General features: G+C 54.6%; 1 protein-coding gene across 2 annotated transcripts in view; it reads right to left on the reverse strand.

Moving 5' to 3' along the window:
• Window positions 1-22,471, reverse strand: part of COL24A1 (collagen type XXIV alpha 1 chain) — a 395,453-nt gene that overhangs the window by 98,457 nt on the left and 274,525 nt on the right. For both annotated transcript variants that reach the window (XM_083157902.1, XM_083157901.1), the window contains exons 37-42: window positions 20,223-20,330; window positions 19,454-19,507; window positions 15,690-15,797; window positions 9,225-9,278; window positions 7,537-7,590; window positions 5,889-5,945 (exon numbers count right to left, since the gene is read on the reverse strand). In XM_083157902.1, coding sequence (XP_083014028.1) covers window positions 5,889-5,945; window positions 7,537-7,590; window positions 9,225-9,278; window positions 15,690-15,797; window positions 19,454-19,507; window positions 20,223-20,330 — 435 coding nt within the window. The remainder of the gene's footprint in view (window positions 1-5,888; window positions 5,946-7,536; window positions 7,591-9,224; window positions 9,279-15,689; window positions 15,798-19,453; window positions 19,508-20,222; window positions 20,331-22,471) is intronic.

Consider the following 22,471-nt stretch of genomic DNA (forward strand, 5'->3'; position numbering starts at 1 on the left):
CTGTGTGCTGGAGGTATGGGCGCTGTGCACTGGATATATGGGCTCTTTGCCCTGGAGGTATGGGCGCTGTGCACTGCGAGGGATGGGCTCTGTGTGCTGGAGGTATGGGCTCTGTGTGCTGGAGGTATGGGCACTGTGCACTGGGAGGGATGGGCTCTGTGCACTGGGAGGGATGGGCTCTGTGTGCTGGAGGGATGGGCGCTGTGCACTGGGAGGGATGGGCTCTGTGTGCTGGAGGTATGGGCGCTGTGCACTGGAGATATGGGCGCTGTGCACTGCGAGGGATGGGCTCTGTGTGCTGGAGGTATGGGTGCTGTGCACTGGGAGGGATGGGCTCTGTGCGCTGGGCTCTGTGCGCTGGCGGGATGGGCTCTGTGCGCTGGGAGGGATGGGCTCTGTGTGCTGGAGGTATGGGCGCTGTGCACTGGGAGGGATGGGCTCTGTGCACTGGGAGGGATGGGCTCTGTGCACTGGAGGTATGGGCGCTGTGCACTGGGAGGGATGGGCTCTGTGCACTGGGAGGGATGGGCTCTGTGCACTGGGAGGGATGGACTCTGTGTGCTGGAGGTATGGGCTCTGTGCACTGGGAGGGAGGGGCTCTGTGTGCTGGAGGGATGGGCGCTGTGCACTGAAGATATAGGCGCTGTGCACTGCGAGGGGTGGGCTCTGTGTGCTGGAGGTATGGGTGCTGTGCACTGGGAGGGATGGGCTCTGTGCGCTGGGGGGATGGGCTCAGTGCACTGGAGGTATGGGCTCTGCGCTGGAGGGATGGGTTCTGTGTGCTGGAGGGATGGGTTCTGTGTGCTGGAGAGTTGGGCTCTGTGCGCTGGGGGGATGGGCGCTGTGCACTGGGAGGGATGGGCGCTGTGCACTGGGAGGGATGGGCTCTGTGTGCTGGAGGTATGGGCGCTGTGCACTGGGAGGGATGGGCTCTGTGTGCTGGAGGTATGGGCGCTGTGCACTGGGAGGGATGGGCGCTGTGCACTGGGAGGGATGGGCTCTGTGTGCTGGAGGTATGGGCGCTGTGCACTGGGAGGGATGGGCTCTGTGTGCTGGAGGGATGGGCTCTGTGTGCTGGAGGGATGGGCTCTGTGCGCTGGGGGTATGGGCTCTGTGCGCTGGGAGGGATGGGCTCTGTGTGCTGGAGGGATGGGCTCTGTGCGCTGGGAGGGATGGGCTCTGTGCGCTGGGGGGATGGGCTCTGTGCACTGGGAGGGATGGGCTCAGTGTGCTGGAGGTATGGGCGCTGTGCACTGGGAGGGATGGGCTCTGTGCACTGGGAGGGATGGGCTCTGTGTGCTGGAGGTATGGGCTCTGTGCGCTGGGAGGGATGGGCTCTGTGCGCTGGAGGGATGGGCGCTGTGCACTGGGAGGGATGGGCTCTGTGCACTGGGAGGGATGGGCTCTGTGCACTGGGAGGGATGGGCTCTGTGCACTGGGAGGGATGGGCTCTGTGCACTGGGAGGGATGGGCTCTGTGTGCTGGAGGTATGGGCGCTGTGCACTGGGAGGGATGGGCTCTGTGCGCTGGGCTCTGTGCGCTGGCGGGATGGGCTCTGTGCGCTGGGAGGGATGGGCTCTGTGTGCTGGAGGTATGGGCGCTGTGCACTGGGAGGGATGGGCTCTGTGCACTGGGAGGGATGGGCTCTGTGCACTGGAGGTATGGGCGCTGTGCACTGGGAGGGATGGGCTCTGTGCACTGGGAGGGATGGACTCTGTGTGCTGGAGGTATGGGCTCTGTGCACTGGGAGGGAGGGGCTCTGTGTGCTGGAGGGATGGGCGCTGTGCACTGAAGATATAGGCGCTGTGCACTGCGAGGGGTGGGCTCTGTGTGCTGGAGGTATGGGTGCTGTGCACTGGGAGGGATGGGCTCTGTGCGCTGGGGGGATGGGCTCAGTGCACTGGAGGTATGGGCTCTGCGCTGGAGGGATGGGTTCTGTGTGCTGGAGGGATGGGTTCTGTGTGCTGGAGAGTTGGGCTCTGTGCGCTGGGGGGATGGGCGCTGTGCACTGGGAGGGATGGGCGCTGTGCACTGGGAGGGATGGGCTCTGTGTGCTGGAGGTATGGGCGCTGTGCACTGGGAGGGATGGGCTCTGTGTGCTGGAGGTATGGGCGCTGTGCACTGGGAGGGATGGGCGCTGTGCACTGGGAGGGATGGGCTCTGTGTGCTGGAGGTATGGGCGCTGTGCACTGGGAGGGATGGGCTCTGTGTGCTGGAGGGATGGGCTCTGTGTGCTGGAGGGATGGGCTCTGTGCGCTGGGGGTATGGGCTCTGTGCGCTGGGAGGGATGGGCTCTGTGTGCTGGAGGGATGGGCTCTGTGCGCTGGGAGGGATGGGCTCTGTGCGCTGGGGGGATGGGCTCTGTGCACTGGGAGGGATGGGCTCAGTGTGCTGGAGGTATGGGCGCTGTGCACTGGGAGGGATGGGCGCTGTGCACTGGGAGGGATGGGCTCTGTGTGCTGGAGGTATGGGCGCTGTGCACTGGGAGGGATGGGCTCTGTGTGCTGGAGGTATGGGCGCTGTGCACTGGGAGGGATGGGCGCTGTGCACTGGGAGGGATGGGCTCTGTGTGCTGGAGGTATGGGCGCTGTGCACTGGGAGGGATGGGCTCTGTGTGCTGGAGGGATGGGCTCTGTGTGCTGGAGGGATGGGCTCTGTGCGCTGGGGGTATGGGCTCTGTGCGCTGGGAGGGATGGGCTCTGTGTGCTGGAGGGATGGGCTCTGTGCGCTGGGAGGGATGGGCTCTGTGCGCTGGGGGATGGGCTCTGTGCACTGGGAGGGATGGGCTCAGTGTGCTGGAGGTATGGGCGCTGTGCACTGGGAGGGATGGGCTCTGTGCACTGGGAGGGATGGGCTCTGTGTGCTGGAGGTATGGGCTCTGTGCGCTGGGAGGGATGGGCTCTGTGCGCTGGAGGGATGGGCGCTGTGCACTGGGAGGGATGGGCTCTGTGCACTGGGAGGGATGGGCTCTGTGCACTGGGAGGGATGGGCTCTGTGCACTGGGAGGGATGGGCTCTGTGCACTGGGAGGGATGGGCTCTGTGTGCTGGAGGTATGGGCGCTGTGCACTGGGAGGGATGGGCTCTGTGTGCTGGAGGTATGGGCACTGTGCACTGGAGATATGGGCGCTGTGCACTGCGAGGGATGGGCTCTGTGTGCTGGAGGTATTGGTGCTGTGCACTGGGAGGGATGGGCTCTGTGCGCTGGGCTCTGTGCGCTGGGGGGATGGGCTCTGTGCGCTGGGGGGATGGGCTCTGTGCGCTGGGGGGATGGGCTCTGTGCGCTGGAGGGATGGGTTCTGTGTGCTGGAGGGATGGGCTCTGTGCGCTGGGGGGATGGGCTCTGTGCGCTGGGAGGGATGGACTCTGTGTGCTGGAGGTATGGGCGCTGTGCACTGGGAGGGATGGGCTCTGTGCACTGGGAGGGATGGGCTCTGTGTGCTGGAGGTATGGGCGCTGTGCACTGGGAGGGATGGGCTCTGTGTGCTGGAGGTATAGGCACTGTGCACTGGGAGGGATGGGCTCTGTGTGCTGGAGGTATGGGCGCTGTGCACTGGGAGGGATGGGCTCTGTGTGCTGGAGGTATGGGCGCTGTGCACTGGGAGGGATGGGCTCTGTGTGCTGGAGGTATAGGCGCTGTGCACTGGGAGGGATGGGCTCTGTGTGCTGGAGGTATGGGCACTGTGCACTGGGAGGGATGGGCTCTGTGTGCTGGAGGTATGGGCTCTGTGCACTGGGAGGGATGGGCTCTGTGCGCTGGGAGGGATGGGCTCTGTGCGCTGGGAGGGATGGGCTCTGTGCGCTGGGAGGGATGGGCTCTGTGCGCTGGGAGGGATGGGCTCTGTGCGCTGGGAGGGATGGGCTCTGTGCGCTGGGGGGATGGGCTCTGTGCACTGGGAGGGATGGGCTCAGTGTGCTGGAGGTATGGGCGCTGTGCACTGGGAGGGATGGGCTCTGTGTGCTGGAGGTATGGGCTCTGTGCGCTGGGAGGGATGGGCTCTGTGCGCTGGAGGGATGGGCGCTGTGCACTGGGAGGGATGGGCTCTGTGCACTGGGAGGGATGGGCTCTGTGCACTGGGAGGGATGGGCTCTGTGTGCTGGAGGTATGGGCGCTGTGCACTGGGAGGGATGGGCTCTGTGTGCTGGAGGTATGGGCACTGTGCACTGGAGATATGGGCGCTGTGCACTGCGAGGGATGGGCTCTGTGTGCTGGAGGTATTGGTGCTGTGCACTGGGAGGGCTGGGCTCTGTGCGCTGGGGGGATGGGCTCAGTGCGCTGGAGGTATGGGCTCTGTGCGCTGGAGGGATGGGTTCTGTGTGCTGGAGGGATGGGCTCTGTGCGCTGGGGGGATGGGCGCTGTGCGCTGGGAGGGATGGACTCTGTGTGCTGGAGGTATGGGCGCTGTGCACTGGGAGGGATGGGCTCTGTGTGCTGGAGGTATAGGCACTGTGCACTGGGAGGGATGGGCTCTGTGTGCTGGAGGTATGGGCACTGTGCACTGGAGATATGGGCGCTGTGCACTGCGAGGGATGGGCTCTGTGTGCTGGAGGTATTGGTGCTGTGCACTGGGAGGGATGGGCTCTGTGCGCTGGGCTCTGTGCGCTGGGGGGATGGGCTCTGTGCGCTGGGGGGATGGGCTCTGTGTGCTGGAGGTATGGGCGCTGTGCACTGGGAGGGATGGGCTCTGTGTGCTGGAGGTATGGGCGCTGTGCACTGGGAGGGATGGGCTCTGTGTGCTGGAGGTATAGGCACTGTGCACTGGGAGGGATGGGCTCTGTGTGCTGGAGGTATGGGCGCTGTGCACTGGGAGGGATGGGCTCTGTGTGCTGGAGGTATGGGCGCTGTGCACTGGGAGGGATGGGCTCTGTGTGCTGGAGGTATAGGCGCTGTGCACTGGGAGGGATGGGCTCTGTGTGCTGGAGGTATGGGCACTGTGCACTGGGAGGGATGGGCTCTGTGTGCTGGAGGTATGGGCTCTGTGCACTGGGAGGGATGGGCTCTGTGCGCTGGGGGTATGGGCTCTGTGCGCTGGGAGGGATGGGCTCTGTGCGCTGGGAGGGATGGGCTCTGTGCGCTGGGAGGGATGGGCTCTGTGCGCTGGGAGGGATGGGCTCTGTGCGCTGGGGGGATGGGCTCTGTGCACTGGGAGGGATGGGCTCAGTGTGCTGGAGGTATGGGCGCTGTGCACTGGGAGGGATGGGCTCTGTGCACTGGGAGGGATGGGCTCTGTGTGCTGGAGGTATGGGCTCTGTGCGCTGGGAGGGATGGGCTCTGTGCGCTGGAGGGATGGGCGCTGTGCACTGGGAGGGATGGGCTCTGTGCACTGGGAGGGATGGGCTCTGTGCACTGGGAGGGATGGGCTCTGTGTGCTGGAGGTATGGGCGCTGTGCACTGGGAGGGATGGGCTCTGTGTGCTGGAGGTATGGGCACTGTGCACTGGAGATATGGGCGCTGTGCACTGCGAGGGATGGGCTCTGTGTGCTGGAGGTATTGGTGCTGTGCACTGGGAGGGCTGGGCTCTGTGCGCTGGGGGGATGGGCTCAGTGCGCTGGAGGTATGGGCTCTGTGCGCTGGAGGGATGGGTTCTGTGTGCTGGAGGGATGGGCTCTGTGCGCTGGGGGGATGGGCGCTGTGCGCTGGGAGGGATGGACTCTGTGTGCTGGAGGTATGGGCGCTGTGCACTGGGAGGGATGGGCTCTGTGTGCTGGAGGTATAGGCACTGTGCACTGGGAGGGATGGGCTCTGTGTGCTGGAGGTATGGGCACTGTGCACTGGGAGGGATGGGCTCTGTGTGCTGGAGGTATGGGCGCTGTGCACTGGGAGGTATGGGCTCTATACACTGAGGTTTGTATAACTTCTAAAACAAAAATGTGTTAGAGAAAAACCTACTGTTTCACCTGGGGGTCCCTGGGGTCCTAACACAGTACTGTCCTCTCCGGGGTAACCCTGCAATGCACAAACACAGTATAAATACACAGTATCACCAATAGCAACAGTAACCCTCTCAGCTGTATATACCTGTCTGTGATATAGGGCAGAGCACTCAGTATAACGTCTGCATGACACAACCTACAGTATGTACAACTCTCTGGGGATATGTACTAAGCTTAAGTGATAAAGTGGAGAGAGATAATGTACTAACCAATAACTCCTAACTATCATGTTACAGGCTATGATTTAATGGAGCTGATAGGATGGTACTTTATCTCTCCAAGGTTATCACATCTGCCCCTCAGTCCTCATCAATAATAGATAATGAGTTTAGGGAACAGGGGTTAAAATAAAATGAAATTAGTTTTGGTTGTTCCCATTGGTCAACATGTCGTGTACAGGGCATCGCTCCTTCTGTCGCAGTATCCCTGACGTTGTCCCGGGCAACAATGCAGCAAAATTATACTGTTAACATGTATCCACTAACACGTGTACTCCAACACAACCGGCCCAGGGACTGAGCAAGGTCCTACCTACAGTGCTTCCTACAGTCACACCTACTTACAGTCCTACCTAACTACAGTGCTTCCTACAGTCACACCTACCTACAGTCCTACCTAACTACAGTGCTTCCTACAGTCACACCTACCTACAGTCCTACCAACAATCCTACCTACCTACAGTCCTACCAACAATCCTACCTACCTACAGTCATACCTACCAACAATCCTACCTACCTACAGTACTACCAACAGTCCTACCTACTGTACCTACAGTCCTACCTACCTACAGTCCTACCTACCAACAGTCCTACCTACCTACAGTCCTACCAACAGTCCTACCTACCAACAATCCTACCTACCTACTGTACCTACAGTTATACCTATACCTACAGTCCTACCTACCTTCCATGCTAACAACATGCTAACCTACCTAGTTATAACTATCTACAGTCCTACCAACCAACAGTCCTACCTACAGCCATACCTCCCAACAGCCATACTTACCAATAGGCCTACCAACAGTCATACCTACAGTCCTCCCTACCTACTGTCCTACCTACCAACAGTCCTACCAACAGTCATACTTACCTACAGTCCTACCTACCGACAGTCCTACCAACAGTCATACCTCCCAACAGTCATACTTACTAACAGGCCTACCAACAGTCATACCTACAGTCCTACCTACCTACAGTCATACCTAACTACAGTCCTACCTACCTACAGTCATACCTCCCAACAGTCATACTTACCAACAGTCATACCTACAGTCCTACCTACCAACAGTCCTACCTACCAACAGTCCTACCTACCTACAGTCCTACCTACCAGCAGTCATACCAACAGTCCTACCTACCTAGAGTCATACTTACCTAAAGGCCTACCAACAGTCCTACCTACCAACAATCCTACCTACATTCCTACCTATAGTCCTACCTACCTACAGTTCTACCAACAGTCAGCAAACACATCCGGTGCGTTACTCCGCTCTTGTCACCTGGGGCCCGCTGCCTGACAATGGGAGCCTCCACTAATGTCACTGGTAACCTGCACTGGGAACCACTGCTTACAGACAACCATAAGAATACTCAGCCATTGCTCACCTTCTCTCCCTTAGGTCCTGGTGGTCCAGGTAAGCCGGTTTGCCCTGGATGACCCTGCACAAAACCAATGCAAATACATCAGCGACTACCTGAAAATCACAATATCGGTTACTCTTTCCCGACAGCATTGAAAAGGCGCCCGCCACCATTTCCCCCTTTGGAAAGAGCGGCGGGGATTGAATACCCCCCTTTGTCTAGGTTTTAGGTCCAGTGTTGCCACCAGCTGCACTTCACTCACAGTGACGGAATCTGTTGCGGAGTTCTGCAGCCTTGTTTATGTGCCTGCATCTTAGTTCTGCTGTGACCGCTCTCCTGATTGTGCCTTCCACAGCTAATCCACCACCCGTGTACCATTCCTGCAAGCGAGTTATTCATCTACTACGGGTGCAAACTCTAGCATATTACTGAAATCCACTTTGCCGAAAACGTCCATGGCCATTTTCCCAGACACGCCCCCTTTTTGCCTATCAGCAGGCGGGACATTGACGCTGATAAACAGGCGAGCGGACCGAAAACGTACCAACAATCGGGACCTGGGATTGAATATACCCCAAGCTGTAATTGTGAATAGAATGGAATCCCGCAGAGCGACCACAGCCCACTGTACCTTTTTGGCTGGTACAGAACAATTGTTATTGCCTGTACTGCACCAAAAGGGCTTTGCACTGGTTTTCTGGGTCACCAACGATCCACTGAAGTCATAAAAATACTTTCTGAATTTGTCCTTCAGATGTTGGAGGGTATGCGGCAGGCAAGCAGCAGACCGAGAAGTCAGTTATATAACTTGTTGATCCACTAGTGAACTGTAAGGTTTAAATAGGCTGCAGTGATCATGTGGAACAATGCAGAAACTAGATAGGTGCAGGAGAGATCACATGACATCTCAAGATGGCTGCGTCCATGCTGTGCGGGGCTTAGTCACACTGTCAAACTGGGAACAGAAGTAATGCAGGGAATGGCATGCATAGAGTGATCCAGGAAACATGGCATGTTCAGAAAAAAGCAGGGCCACTAACTATCCACCGTTACATGTTGCAGTCACAGTCCCTACACCCCCACACTGACTGCATTTGCCAACACTGGAAGTTCTGTCTCTGATTCCAACTGCAATTACTGACTGGGAGTTACTAGGAACCAGTCACCACAGATGTTTGAATTAACACATTTTTTTACCAAATGAAATTTCCAGACCCCGGGGTACTAACAGGGAAATTCCATTTAGCCCAAACAATTTAGCATAAAACAAACAAAAGGAATAATAAAGGGGAAAATGTCTCCTGGAAAAGGATGTGGGTTTGGAACAAAGGAGTAGATGTGCCTGGTACTTTATCACCGGCCAATCAGCTCCTGACTGTTCCGTTTTAAACCCAGCCTGTAACTTAACAGTCAGGAGCTGATTTGCCAGTGATAAAATACCAAGTACTTCTCCTCCCGTATCACTGCTTCATACATCTACCCCTGAATGGCAAATGTAACGGTCACTGGGATATCGGCTGCGTTACATTCACACCCGATAGAAACAACCGCTGCAAGCAAAGTGGTGCAAAAAAGTGGAAAGTATGCGAAGCACGTGGGGGACGTCTGTAGCCAGACACATCCGCCACGTAGTGACCGCAGCATTCCTGCATTACACTGACACCATAATGACATTACTTAGGAAAGCGTTAATGGCAGATGTATCTCCATACCCCGTATCCTGGGATCCCGGGTTCTCCAGCAGCTCCCATGGCTCCGAGATGCCCCTGTCAGGAGACAAAGACCAGTTATATACGGTAACGGCGCGATGCACCCTGCGCTGACGGCGACCTACATATAACATGTCTGTATCCCACTTGCAGTACATAAGACGGAGCCGCGGATGCACCCTGCGCTGACAGTGACCTGCGTATAACGTTTCTGTGTCCCACTTGCAGTACATAAGACGGAGCCGCGGATGCATCCTGCGCTGACAGCGACCTGCGTATAAAGTTTCTGTATCCCACTTGCAGTACATAAGACAGAGCCGCGGATGCACCCTGCGCTGACAGCGACCTGCGTATAACATTTCTGTATCCCACTAGCAGTACATAAGACGGAGCCGCGGATGCACCCTGCGCTGACAGTGACCTACGTATAACATGTCTGTATCCCACTTGCAGTACATAAGACGGAGCCGCGGATGCACCCTGCGCTGAGGGCGACCTGCGTATAATGTTTCTGTATCCCACTTGCAGTACATAAGACGGAGCCGCGGATGCACCCTGCGCTGACGGCGACCTGCGTATAACGTTTCTGTATCCCACTTGCAGTACATAAGACGGAGCCGCGGATGCACCCTGCGCTGACAGTGACCTGCGTATAACGTTTCTGTGTCCCACTTGCAGTACATAAGACGGAGCCGCGGATGCACCCTGCGCTGACAGTGACCTGCGTATAACGTTTCTGTCTCCCACTTGCAGTACATAAGACGGAGCTGCGGATGCACCCTGCGCTGACGGTGACCTGCGTATAACATTTCTGTGTCCCACTTGCAGTACATAAGACGGAGCCGAGGATGCATCCTGCGCTGACGGCGACCTGCGTATAACGTTTCTGTATCCCACTTGCAGTACATAAGACGGAGCCGCAGATGCATCCTGCGCTGACAGTGACCTGCGTATAACGTTACTGTGTCCCACTTGCAGTACATAAGACGGAGCTGCGGATGCATCCTGCGCTGACGGCGACCTGCGTATAACGTTTCTGTATCCCACTTGCAGTACATAAGACGGAGCCGCGGATGCACCCTGTGCTGACAGCGACCTGCGTATAACGTTTCTGTGTCCCACTTGCAGTACATAAGACGGAGCCGCGGATGCACCCTGCGCTGAGGGCGACCTGCGTATAACGTTTCTGTATCCCACTTGCAGTACATAAGACGGAGCCGCGGATGCACCCTGCGCTGACGGCGACCTGCGTATAACGTTTCTGTATCCCACTTGCAGTACATAAGACGGAGCCGCGGATGCACCCTGCGCTGACAGTGACCTGCGTATAACGTTTCTGTGTCCCACTTGCAGTACATAAGACGGAGCCGCGGATGCACCCTGCGCTGACAGTGACCTGCGTATAACGTTTCTGTCTCCCACTTGCAGTACATAAGACGGAGCTGCGGATGCACCCTGCGCTGACGGTGACCTGCGTATAACATTTCTGTGTCCCACTTGCAGTACATAAGACGGAGCCGAGGATGCATCCTGCGCTGACGGCGACCTGCGTATAACGTTTCTGTATCCCACTTGCAGTACATAAGACGGAGCCGCAGATGCATCCTGCGCTGACAGTGACCTGCGTATAACGTTACTGTGTCCCACTTGCAGTACATAAGACGGAGCTGCGGATGCATCCTGCGCTGACGGCGACCTGCGTATAACGTTTCTGTATCCCACTTGCAGTACATAAGACGGAGCCGCGGATGCACCCTGTGCTGACAGCGACCTGCGTATAACGTTTCTGTGTCCCACTTGCAGTACATAAGACGGAGCCGCGGATGCACCCTGCGCTGACGGCGACCTGCGTATAACGTTTCTGTATCCCACTTGCAGCACATAAGATGGAGCCACGGATGCACCCTGCGCTGACGGCGACCTGCGTATAACGTTACTGTATCCCACTTGCAGTACATAAGATGGAGCCGCGGATGCACCCTGCGCTGACAGCGACCTGCGTATAACGTTTCTGTATCCCACTTGCAATACATAAGACGGAGCCGCGGATGCACCCTGTGCTGACAGTGACCTACGTATAACATGTCTGTATCCCACTTGCAGTACATAAGACGGAGCCGCGGATGCACCCTGCGCTGACGGCGACCTGCGTATAACGTTTCTGTATCCCACTTGCAGTACATAAGACGGAGCCGCAGATGCACCCTGTTCTGACGGCGACCTGCGTATAACGTTTCTGTATCCCACTTGCACTTGCTTGCCTTGAAAAAGCCGTTTGTGAAACGCGCGTTGGCCGTATGCACGCGCTGTCTATATGTGTGCCTAAAATTGTAAAATTGTATGTTTGATTAATATGACATGTTAGCTTAAATTTGAGCAGCTCCGGGACAGTAGTACTGCTATGCGGTAACGAACACCGCTTAGCGGGGTTTGGTGATTGTTATATATAGCCTGCAACTTGCCTGTCACCTAGAAGTGACTGGTGAACCGAGGTCTGTAACCAAACAGACCGGCGGACATTGCTTGCGGGGTGAACACATGAAAATATCTTTTTGTCTGAGACCAGTCAATTTATGACGAGTGCTCCTAAAGGGATAGCACCAGACAATAGATATGCCATACCGACAACACCAATAACCTAATTAAGAGACCCCAGCGACATATCCTAGTCCTGGGGTAGCCAACCCTAGTCCTCCAGAGCTACCAACAGTGCATGTTTTGCAGGTCTCCTCACAGAATCACAAGTGAGCTAATTAGCTCCATCTGTGGATCTTTCAAAATGTGTCAGTGATTAATGAGTGCAGCTGTGCAGCAGCTAGGTTGTCTGGAAAATGTGAACTGTTGGTAGCTCTCGAGGGCTAGGGTTGGCTACCACTGTCCTAGTCTGATACCTAGCAGACTACAGACTACAGTCAAGTACTAGGAACCTGTTACCGAACACTATGGAGTTAATGTCATAAACAAATTTTGTTGAGGTTTCATATCTCCGTGTACCCTAACACAATATCTGGAATAGGGTACAACACAAACATTGTATCTACAGAAACTGTCCATGTGGGAAAGTGTAGCGAAACAGAGGGGATAGAGGGATCTGACAGCATACACACTATCAGATCACCCATACAACTTCCTCTAGGGTACCTCTGAAGAAATACCGTGACTCCCTAAGAACCACATGATTTACAAATTGTGTATGTAATGTGCTATCCTCCATATGAAAGTAAATAAATGATTACTGTCAATAACCATTTGTATCAAATCGGCAGTGTATGAATAAACTGCTTAAACACAGGTGAACGCAACCAATAGATATACGCACAAATTTTACTGAGCATAGCACAAAAATTCTATCTGTGCACAAACAGTTGCTAGAGCAGACACTGGCCATTTTTGAATAGGACCAATTGTAACCAAATAGAGGGATCTGACAGAATACACACTGTCAGATTGCCCATACAATTTCTAAAAAGACATCCACCTTTTTAAAAAATATGTGAGCTTGTCGAGCCCCCACCCACTGCTAAGCTCTTGTCCACCCCCTACTCAGCTTACCAACACATGCTTGAGAAAGACAGTGCATGAATAAACTGCTTAAACACAAGTGAATGCAACCAACAGATACATGCACAAATTCTACTGTGCATAGCACAAAAATTCTATTTTTTGCACAAACAGTTGCTAGAACAGACACTTGCCGTTTTTGAACAGGACAAATTGTAACCAAATAGAGGGATCTGACAGAATACACACCATTAGATTACCCATACAATTTCTCCAAAGGCATTCTTTCTAAAAAGACGCGAGTCTGTCGACCTCCACCCACAGTCAAACCCTCGTCCATCCCCTACTCAGTTTACGAATACATGCTCGAGAAAGAAGCGTATGTTATTGATAACTGAGAATCCGTACAATAATCACGGACGCACAAATTGTATTGTGCATAGCACAAAAATTCTATTTGGGGAATATGCATGATTAAGCGAAACCTGGACCATTTGCATTAGCAAGGTGTGGACAGCCAACAATATACACACAAATTTTACTGTGCGCAAACACCCAGTCTTCAGCGCATCAGCATCTGCTGAATAAACATAACGACAAGCTGAAAAAACTACTGATACTCGCCTACATATAGCGCATTGATACACACCAACCAACCTAACCCATGCAATCTGGGAGTCAGGTTGTATACGGACCAACAGAGAGTCCTGATGGAACTGTGCATACCAACATAGTCGTGACACAATAGAGGAACCAGTCACAGCACAGTGTCTGGTCACCCACACGACTTCATTTGACAGTACCCAGTAAGAAAAGTGGTACATATTAAGGGTAACACGGATGATTATATCAATTATAGTAACCAACCAACCAGGAGAAACCTCACGATAAGATTTATATTGAATGTGACACACACACATACAGCGCGTGCATCATTTTAATAATTGTTCATTGTTTGTCTTGTACGTAGCATATATTTCATTATAACGGTTCTTTTTACTGACATTAAAAAAAGTTACTTTTTAAAAAATCCTCTTTAGTGCGCCAGCAACAGAGACAATCCTTTTCTTTCTTTGTTCTTGTACTATAACCCTTGTCTCTGGCAGCACCCCCATATATGCACCAACTGTAATTGCAACACGGCAATTAGTAATTGGGGATATCAGTGAAAATATAAAAACGATATTCTTGTGCAGAACTACTTCCCATCCCCCTTCCCCCTGTCTGAGTATTCCCACTTGCAGTACATAAGACGGAGCCGCGGATGCACCCTGCGCTGACGGCGACCTGCGTATAACATGTCTGTATCCCACTTGCAGTACATAAGACGGAGCCGCGGATGCACCCTGCGCTGACGGCGACCTGCGTATAACGTTTCTGTGTCCCAATTGCAGTACATAAGACGGAGCCGCGGATGCACCCTGCGCTGACAGTGACCTGCGTATAACGTTTCTGTGTCCCACTTGCAGTACATAAGACGGAGCCGCGGATGCACCCTGTGCTGACAGCGACCTGCGTATAACGTTTCTGTGTCCCACTTGCAGTACATAAGACGGAGCCGCGGATGCACCCTGCGCTGACAGTGACCTGCGTATAACGTTTCTGTGTCCCACTTGCAGTACATAAGACGGAGCCGCGGATGCACCCTGTGCTGACAGCGACCTGCGTATAACGTTTCTGTGTCCCACTTGCAGGACATAAGACGGAGCCGCGGATGCACCCTGTGCTGACAGTGACCTGCGTATAACGTTTCTGTATCCCACTTGCAGTACATAAGACGGAGCCGCGGATGCACCCTGTGCTGACAGCGACCTGCGTATAACGTTTCTGTGTCCCACTTGCAGGACATAAGACGGAGCCGCGAATGCACCCTGCGCTGACAGCGACCTGCGTATAACGTTTCTGTGTCCCACTTGCAGTACATAAGACGGAGCCGCGGATGCACCCTGCGCTGACGGCGACCAGCGTATAACGTTTCTGTATCCCACTTGCAGTACATAAGACGGAGCTGCGGATGCACCCTGCGCTGACGGTGACGGCGACCTGCGTATAACGTTTCTGTATCCCACTTGCAGTACATAAGACGGAGCCGCGGATGCACCCTGCGCTGACGGCGACCTGCGTATAACGTTTCTGTGTCCCACTTGCAGTACATAAGACGGAGCCGCGGATGCACCCTGCGCTGACAGCGACCTGCGTATAACGTTTCTGTGTCCCACTTGCAGTACATAAGACGGAGCCGCGGATGCCCCCTGTGCTGACAGCGACCTGCGTATAACATTTCTGTATCCCACTTGCAGTACATAAGACAGAGCCGCGGATGCACCCTGCGCTGACGGCGACCTGCGTATAACGTTTCTGTGTCCCACTTGCAGTACATAAGACGGAGCCGCGGATGCACCATGCGCTGACGGCGACCTGCGTATAACGTTTCTGTATCCCACTTGCAGTACATAAGACGGAGCCGCGGATGCACGCTGCGCTGACGGCGACCTGCGTATAACGTTTCTGTGTCCCACTTGCAGTACATAAGACGGAGCCGCGGATGCACCCTGCGCTGACGGCAACCTGCGTATATCGTTTCTGTATCCCACTTGCAGTACATAAGACGGAGCCGCGGATGCACCCTGCGCTGACGGCGACCTGCGTATAACGTTTCTGTATCCCACTTGCAGTACATAAGACGGAGCCGCGGATGCACCATGCGCTGACGGCGACCTGCGTATAACGTTTCTGTGTCCCACTTGCAGTACATAAGACGGAGCCACGGATGCACCCTGCGCTGACGGCGACCTGCGTATAACGTTTCTGTATCCCACTTGCAGTACATAAGACGGAGCCGCGGATGTCTCCCAGAATTACAGGGAAGATGGCGGCTTCCATGATAATTACAGCTGATTATATTCCACATAAAGCAGACAGTAATTCAGCGATGGCGTCGTCTCCTGCGCCTCCAGATGTACCCACCAGTGGTCCTCGTGTCCCCCGTGATCCTTTAGGACCTGATTCAGCTTGTAGTCCGCGGTCACCGATGCTGCCGATTTCTCCTACGGGCCCCATGTGGCCCTTCTCTCCCTGCGGCGACAGAGCGCATCATCACCATCATCATTTAATTACAAGGGTGAAAATAAATGATAAGTTCCCGTGCCTGGCGCCTCGCTGCCATCTACACACAAACATTGGCGCACCTGAACGCAGGAAACGTGGCACAAGTGAGGCTCCAGAGATTTCCCTATTTGCCCTCCTGCTGACCTCATCATTCCGAGGATTTACCCCCCTGCGTATTGCTGCCCCCTCGGGTGTGACCCAATACGTTCTCTCCTGGGTGGCTAATGGTCGGTCACCTTACCAGATATATAGATGCATATGTATCAAAGCTGGGAGATTATGTACCACATGGCGGGATGTTCTACCATACTGATCGCATATGCACTAAGAAATGCTCTGGCATTAACACTTGTCCTTTGTGATGCGGAGCCGTCCTTGGACTTCTGGGTCTGAGACCCGGGGGTCCCTCTGTGCATGCGGAGAGTGACTGGGCCGGCTGCGGGGAGGGATCAGTGACGGATCCCTCTGACAATGCTGCAGGAAGAAGCCTATTGGCTCACAGACTTCGATAGGACTTTTGCTGGCGATACCCTATAGCTGTCACGGGAAATAATTGTGGATGGCCGGAACCAGAGACTTTTTTTCGGGGTAATATCTGGGTGCCCGATTTTTTCATTGTATTGCATCGCATCACATGCAATATAGTGGCAAACAATTCATGCGATGCAATTTTTCATTGTAAAGACCCGATTTTTTATTGTATAGTCACCCATGAGTGATTTCATACCCCCACTATCCAACTACGCATGGAGTTGATGTTATATAGTGTGGCGAGCGCAGCGAGCCACCGAGCCCGAAGCGTGGCGAGCGGACGCAGAATACATGTAAAGTAATGTGCGTCGCCTCGCGGGGCTCGCCACACTATATAAAATCAACTCCATGCGTAGTTGGATAGTGGGGGTATGAAATCACCCATGGGTGACTATACAATGAAAAATCGGGTCTTTACAATGAAAAATCGCATTGCATGCCTTAAGTAGTGGCATGCGATGAAAAATCGGGCGCCCAGATAATACACAAGTACCTTTTTTTCTTAATTAAGGGTCCTGGTACACGCAGCAGAGGACCCACTGCCAGCGCATTAAATCAAGCCCACAATGTGAGGAGGACAATCACCAATAGCATCAGGGAGGGAAGGTTACGGTCAGGCTGCGGGGAGGGAAGGTTATGGTCAGGCTGCAGAGAGGGAGGGTTATGGTCAGTCTGCAGGGAGGGAAGGTTATGGTCAGGCTGCGGGGAGGGAAGGTTATGGTCAGGCTGCGGGGAGGGAAGGTTACGGTCAGGCTGCGGGGAGGGAAGGTTATGGTCAGGCTGCGAGGAGGGAAGGTTATGGTCAGGCTGCAGGGAGGGAATGTTATGGTCAGGCTGCAGGGAGGGAGGGTTATGGTCAGGCTGCGGGGAGGGAAGGTTATGGTCAGGCTGCGGGGAGGGAAGGTTATGGTCAGGCTGCGGGGAGGGAAGGTTATGGTCAGGCTGCGGGGAGGGAAGGTTACGGTCAGGCTGCGGGGAGGGAGGGTTACGGTCAGGCTGCTGGGAGGGAAGGTTACGGTCAGGTTGCGGGGAGGGAGGGTTATGGTCAGGCTGCGGGGAGGGGAGGGTTATGGTCAGGCTGCGGGGAGGGGAGGGTTATGGTCAGGCTGCGGGGAGGGAAGGTTATGGTCAGGCTGCGGGGAGGGAAGGTTATGGTCAGGCTACGGAGGGGAAGGTTATGGTCAGGCTGCGGGGAGGGAAGGTTATGGTCAGGCTGCGGGGAGGGAAGGTTATGGTCAGGCTGCGGGGAGGGAAGGTTATGGTCAGGCTGCGGGGAGGGAAGGTTATGATCAGGCTGCGGGGAGGGGAAGGTTATGGCCAGGCTGCGGGGAGGGAAGGTTATGGTCAGGCTGCGGGGAGGGAAGGTTATGGTCAGGCTGCGGGGAGGGGAAGGTTATGGTCAGGCTGCGGGAGGGGAAGGTTATGGTCAGGCTGCGGGGAAGGAAGGTTATGGTCAGGCTGCGGGGAGGGGAAGGTTATGGTCAGGCTGCGGGGAGGGAAGGTTATGGTCAGGCTGCGGGGAGGGAAGGTTATGGTCAGGCTGCGGGGAGGGAAGGTTATGGTCAGGCTGCGGGGAGGGAAGGTTATGGTCAGGCTGCGGGGAGGGAAGGTTATGGTCAGGCTGCGAGGAGGGGAAGGTTATGGTCAGGCTGCGGGGAGGGAAGGTTATGGTCAGGCTGCGAGGAGGGGAAGGTTAAGGTCAGGCTGCGGGAAGGGGAAGGTTATGGTCAGGCTGCGAGGAGGGGAAGGTTATGGTCAGGCTGCGGGGAGGGAAGGTTATGGTCAGGCTGTGTGGAGGGGAAGGTTATGGTCAGGCTGCGGGGAGGGAAGGTTATCGTCAGGCTGCTGGGAGAGAAGGTATTGTTAGGTTCCGGGGAGGTTAGGGTCAGGCTGCGGGGAGGGAAGGTTATGGTCAGGCTGCGGGGAGGGAAGGTTATGGTCAGGCTGCGGGGAGGGAAGGTTATGGTCACGCTGCGGGGAGGGAAGGTTATGGTCAGGCTGCGGGGAGGGAGGGTTATGGTCAGGCTGCGGGGAGGGAGGGTTATGGTCAGGCTGCGGGGAGGGGAAGGTTATGGTCAGGCTGCGGGGAGGGGAGGTTAGGGTCAGGCTGCGGGAGGGGAGGGTGGGTTAGGTTGCGGGGAGGGGGGTTAGGTTGTGGGAGGGGGGTTAGGTTGCGGGGAGGGGGGTTAGGTTGCGGGAGGGGAGGTAAGGGTTAGGCTGCGGGAGGGAAGGTTAGGTTGTGGGAGGGGCGGAAGGGTTAGGTTGTGGGAGGGGCGGGAGGGTTAGGCTGCAGGAGGGGAAGCAGGGAGGGTTAGGTTGTGGTAGGGGCGGGAGGGAGGGTTAGGTTGTGGTAGGGGCGGGAGGGTTATGCTGCAGGAGGGGCGGGAGGGTTAGATTGCAGGAGGGAAGGTTAGGTTGTGGGAGGGGCCGGGAGGGTTAGGTTGTGGGAGGGGCGGGAGGGTTAGGCTGCAGGAGGGGAGAGGCGGGAGGGTTATGCTGCAGGAGGGGCGGGAGGGTTAGGCTGCAGGAGGGGAGGGGCGGGAGGGTTAGGTTGTGGGAGGGGCGGGAGGGTTATGCTGCAGGAGGGGCGGGAGGGTTATGCTGCAGGAGGGGCGGGAGGGTTAGGTTGCAGGAGGGAAGGTTAGGTTGTGGGAGGGGCGGGAGGGCTAGGTTGCAGGAGGGAAGGTTAGGTTCTGGGAGGGGCGGGAGGGTTAGGTTGTGGGAGGGGCGGGAGGGTTAGGTTGTGGGAGGGGCGGGAGGGTTAGGTTGTGGGAGGGGCGGAAGGGTTATGCTGCTGGAGGGGCGGGAGGGTTAGGCTGCAGGAGGGGAGGCAGGGAGCTTCGCATTCTGGCTATTGACACATTGAGCAGCATTGCTTCCCCTATAGAAACCTATAGGGGATGTGGCTGCCGGTGGGACAGGAGGGATTGCTGATATCAGAGATTCCTGCTGTGGTCCCACCATGCTACATACCAGGTGGGTTTCCTTTGAGTATTCTGGTTTCCTCCCATACTCCCCGCACTCGTAGGAATATGTAATTTACTTGTTATGAAAGTGAGTAATTCATACATATATGTACCAGAGAAAGTCACCTTTTTGCCTGGTCGCCCCCTGGGACCTGGAGATCCTTGTTTACCCTCAGACCCCTGCATGTTCCGAGAGAGAAATGTGATTACTACACATGCAATGTATGGGATACACACACACACACACACACACACACACACAGAAGCAGTGTGAGCCGCCTGGGGGACAGACACACACACACACACACACACACACACAGAAGCAGTGTGAGCCGCCAGGAGAACAGACACACACAGAAGCAGTGTGAGCCACAGACACAAACACACACACAGAAGCAGTGTGAGCCACCAGGGCAACAGACACACACACACACACACACACACAGAAGCAGTGTGAGCCACAGACACAAACACACACACAGAAGCAGTGTGAGCCGCCAGGGGAACAGACACACACACACACACAGACACACACACACTGAGAGAAGCAGTGTGAGCCGCCAGGGGGCACAGACACACATGGACAGGACACACACACACACAGAAGCAGTGTGAGCCGCCAGGGGGCACAGACACACACACACACACACACACACACACACAGAGAAGCAGTGTGAGCCGCCAGGGGGCACAGACACACACACACACACACACAGACACACACAGAGAAGCAGTGTGAGCCGCCAGGGGGCACAGACACACACACACACACACACAGACACACACAGAGAAGCAGTGTGAGCCGCCAGGGGGCACAGACACACATGGACAGGACACACACACTTGGTAACATGTGAAACAAATGTTCTGTCATTAGGATATGAAGCACACGTACAGGTAATCCCATGCGGCCAGACTCCCCAACAGACCCCTGGGTTCCAGGGACCCCGTCCTCGCCCTTCTCCCCACTCTCCCCTTCTAGACCACGATCTCCAAGTTCCCCCTGCAGAAACAGCAGCAATGGAATGACGCATATAGTACACACACTGCGGATTTATACATTACTATATGTGTAACAGCGCTATACAGTCCTACAGTGTAACAGCGCTATACGTGTGTCTACAGTGTAACAGCGCTATACGTGTGCCTATAGTGTAACAGCGCTATACAGGCCTACAGTGTAACAGCGCTATACGTGTCTATAGTGTAACAGAGCTATATGTGCCTATAGTGTAACAGCGCTATACGTGCCTACAGTGTAACAGCGCTATACGTGTGCCTATAGTGTAACAGAGCTATATGTGCCTATAGTGTAACAGAGCTATATGTGCCTATAGTGTAACAGCGCTATACAGGCCTACAGTGTAACAGTGCTATACAGGCCTACAGTGTAACAGCGCTATACGTGTGCCTATAGTGTAACAGCGCTATACGTGCCTACAGTGTAACAGCGCTATACGTGTGCCTATAGTGTAACAGAGCTATATGTGCCTATAGTGTAACAGAGCTATATGTGCCTATAGTGTAACAGCGCTATACAGGCCTACAGTGTAACAGTGCTATACAGGCCTACAGTGTAACAGCGCTATACGTGTGCCTATAGTGTAACAGCGCTATACGTGTTCCTATAGTGTAACAGCGCTATACGTGTGCCTATAGTGTAACAGCGCTATACGTGTGCCTATAGTGTAACAGCGCTATACGTGTGCCTATAGTGTAACAGCGCTATACGTGTGCCTATAGTTTAACAGAGCTATACGTGCCTATAGTGTAACAGCGCTATACGTGCCTATAGTGTAACAGCGCTTTACGTATGCCTATAGTGTAACAGCGCTTTACGTATGCCTATAGTGTAACAGCGCTATACGTGTGCCTATAGTTTAACAGAGCTATACGTGTGCCTATAGTGTAACAGCGCTATACGTGTGCCTATAGTGTAACAGCGCTATACGTGTGCCTATAGTGTAACAGCGCTATACAGGCCTACAGTGTAACAGCGCTATACAGGCCTACAGTGTAACAGCGCTATACATGTGCCTATAGTGTAACAGCGCTATACGTGTGCCTACAGTGTAACAGCGCTATACGTGTGCCTATAGTGTAACAGCGCTATACGTGTGCCTATAGTGTAACAGCGCTATACAGGCCTACAGTGTAACAGCGCTATACGTGTGCCTATAGTGTAACAGCGCTATACGTGTGCCTATAGTGTAACAGCGCTATACAGGCCTACAGTGTAACAGCGCTATACGTGTGCCTATAGTGTAACAGCGCTATACGTGTGCCTACAGTGTAACAGCGCTATACGTGTGCCTATAGTGTAACAGCGCTATACGTGTGCCTATAGTGTAACAGCGCTATACAGGCCTACAGTGTAACAGCGCTATACGTGTGCCTATAGTGTAACAGCGCTATACGTGTGCCTATAGTGTAACAGCGCTATACAGGCCTACAGTGTAACAGCGCTATACAGGCCTATAGTGTAACAGCGCTATACATGTGCCTATAGTGTAACAGCGCTATACAGGCCTACAGTGTAACAGCGCTATACGTGTGCCTACAGTGTAACAGCGCTATACGTGTGCCTATAGTGTAACAGCGCTATACGTGCCTATAGTGTAACAGCGCTATACGTGTGCCTATAGTGTAACAGCGCTATACGTGTGCCTATTGTGTCACAGCGCTATACGTGTGCCTATAGTGTAACAGCGCTATACGTGCACCTATAGTGTAACAGCGCTATACGTGTGCCTATAGTGTAACAGCGCTATACGTGTGCCTATAGTGTAACAGCGCTTTACGTGTGCCTGTAGTGTAACAGCGCTATACGTGTGCCTGTAGTGTAACAGCGCTATACGTGTGCCTATAGTGTAACAGCGCTATCCGTGTGCCTATAGTGTAACAGCGCTATACGTGTGCCTATAGTGTAACAGCGCTATACGTGTGCCTATAGTGTAACAGTGCTATACAGGCCTATAGTGTAACAGCGCTATACGTGTGCCTATAGTGTAACAGCGATAAACGCGTGCCTATAGTGTAACAGCGCTATACGTGTGCCTATAGTGTAACAGCGCTATATGTGCCTATAGTGTAACAGCGCTATACGTGTGCCTATAGTGTAACAGCGCTATACGTGTGCCTATA

The sequence above is a fragment of the Crinia signifera genome, chromosome 8 (assembly GCF_055691185.1).
Source record: "Crinia signifera chromosome 8, ASM5569118v1, whole genome shotgun sequence".
Classification (NCBI taxonomy): Eukaryota; Metazoa; Chordata; class Amphibia; order Anura; family Myobatrachidae; genus Crinia; species Crinia signifera.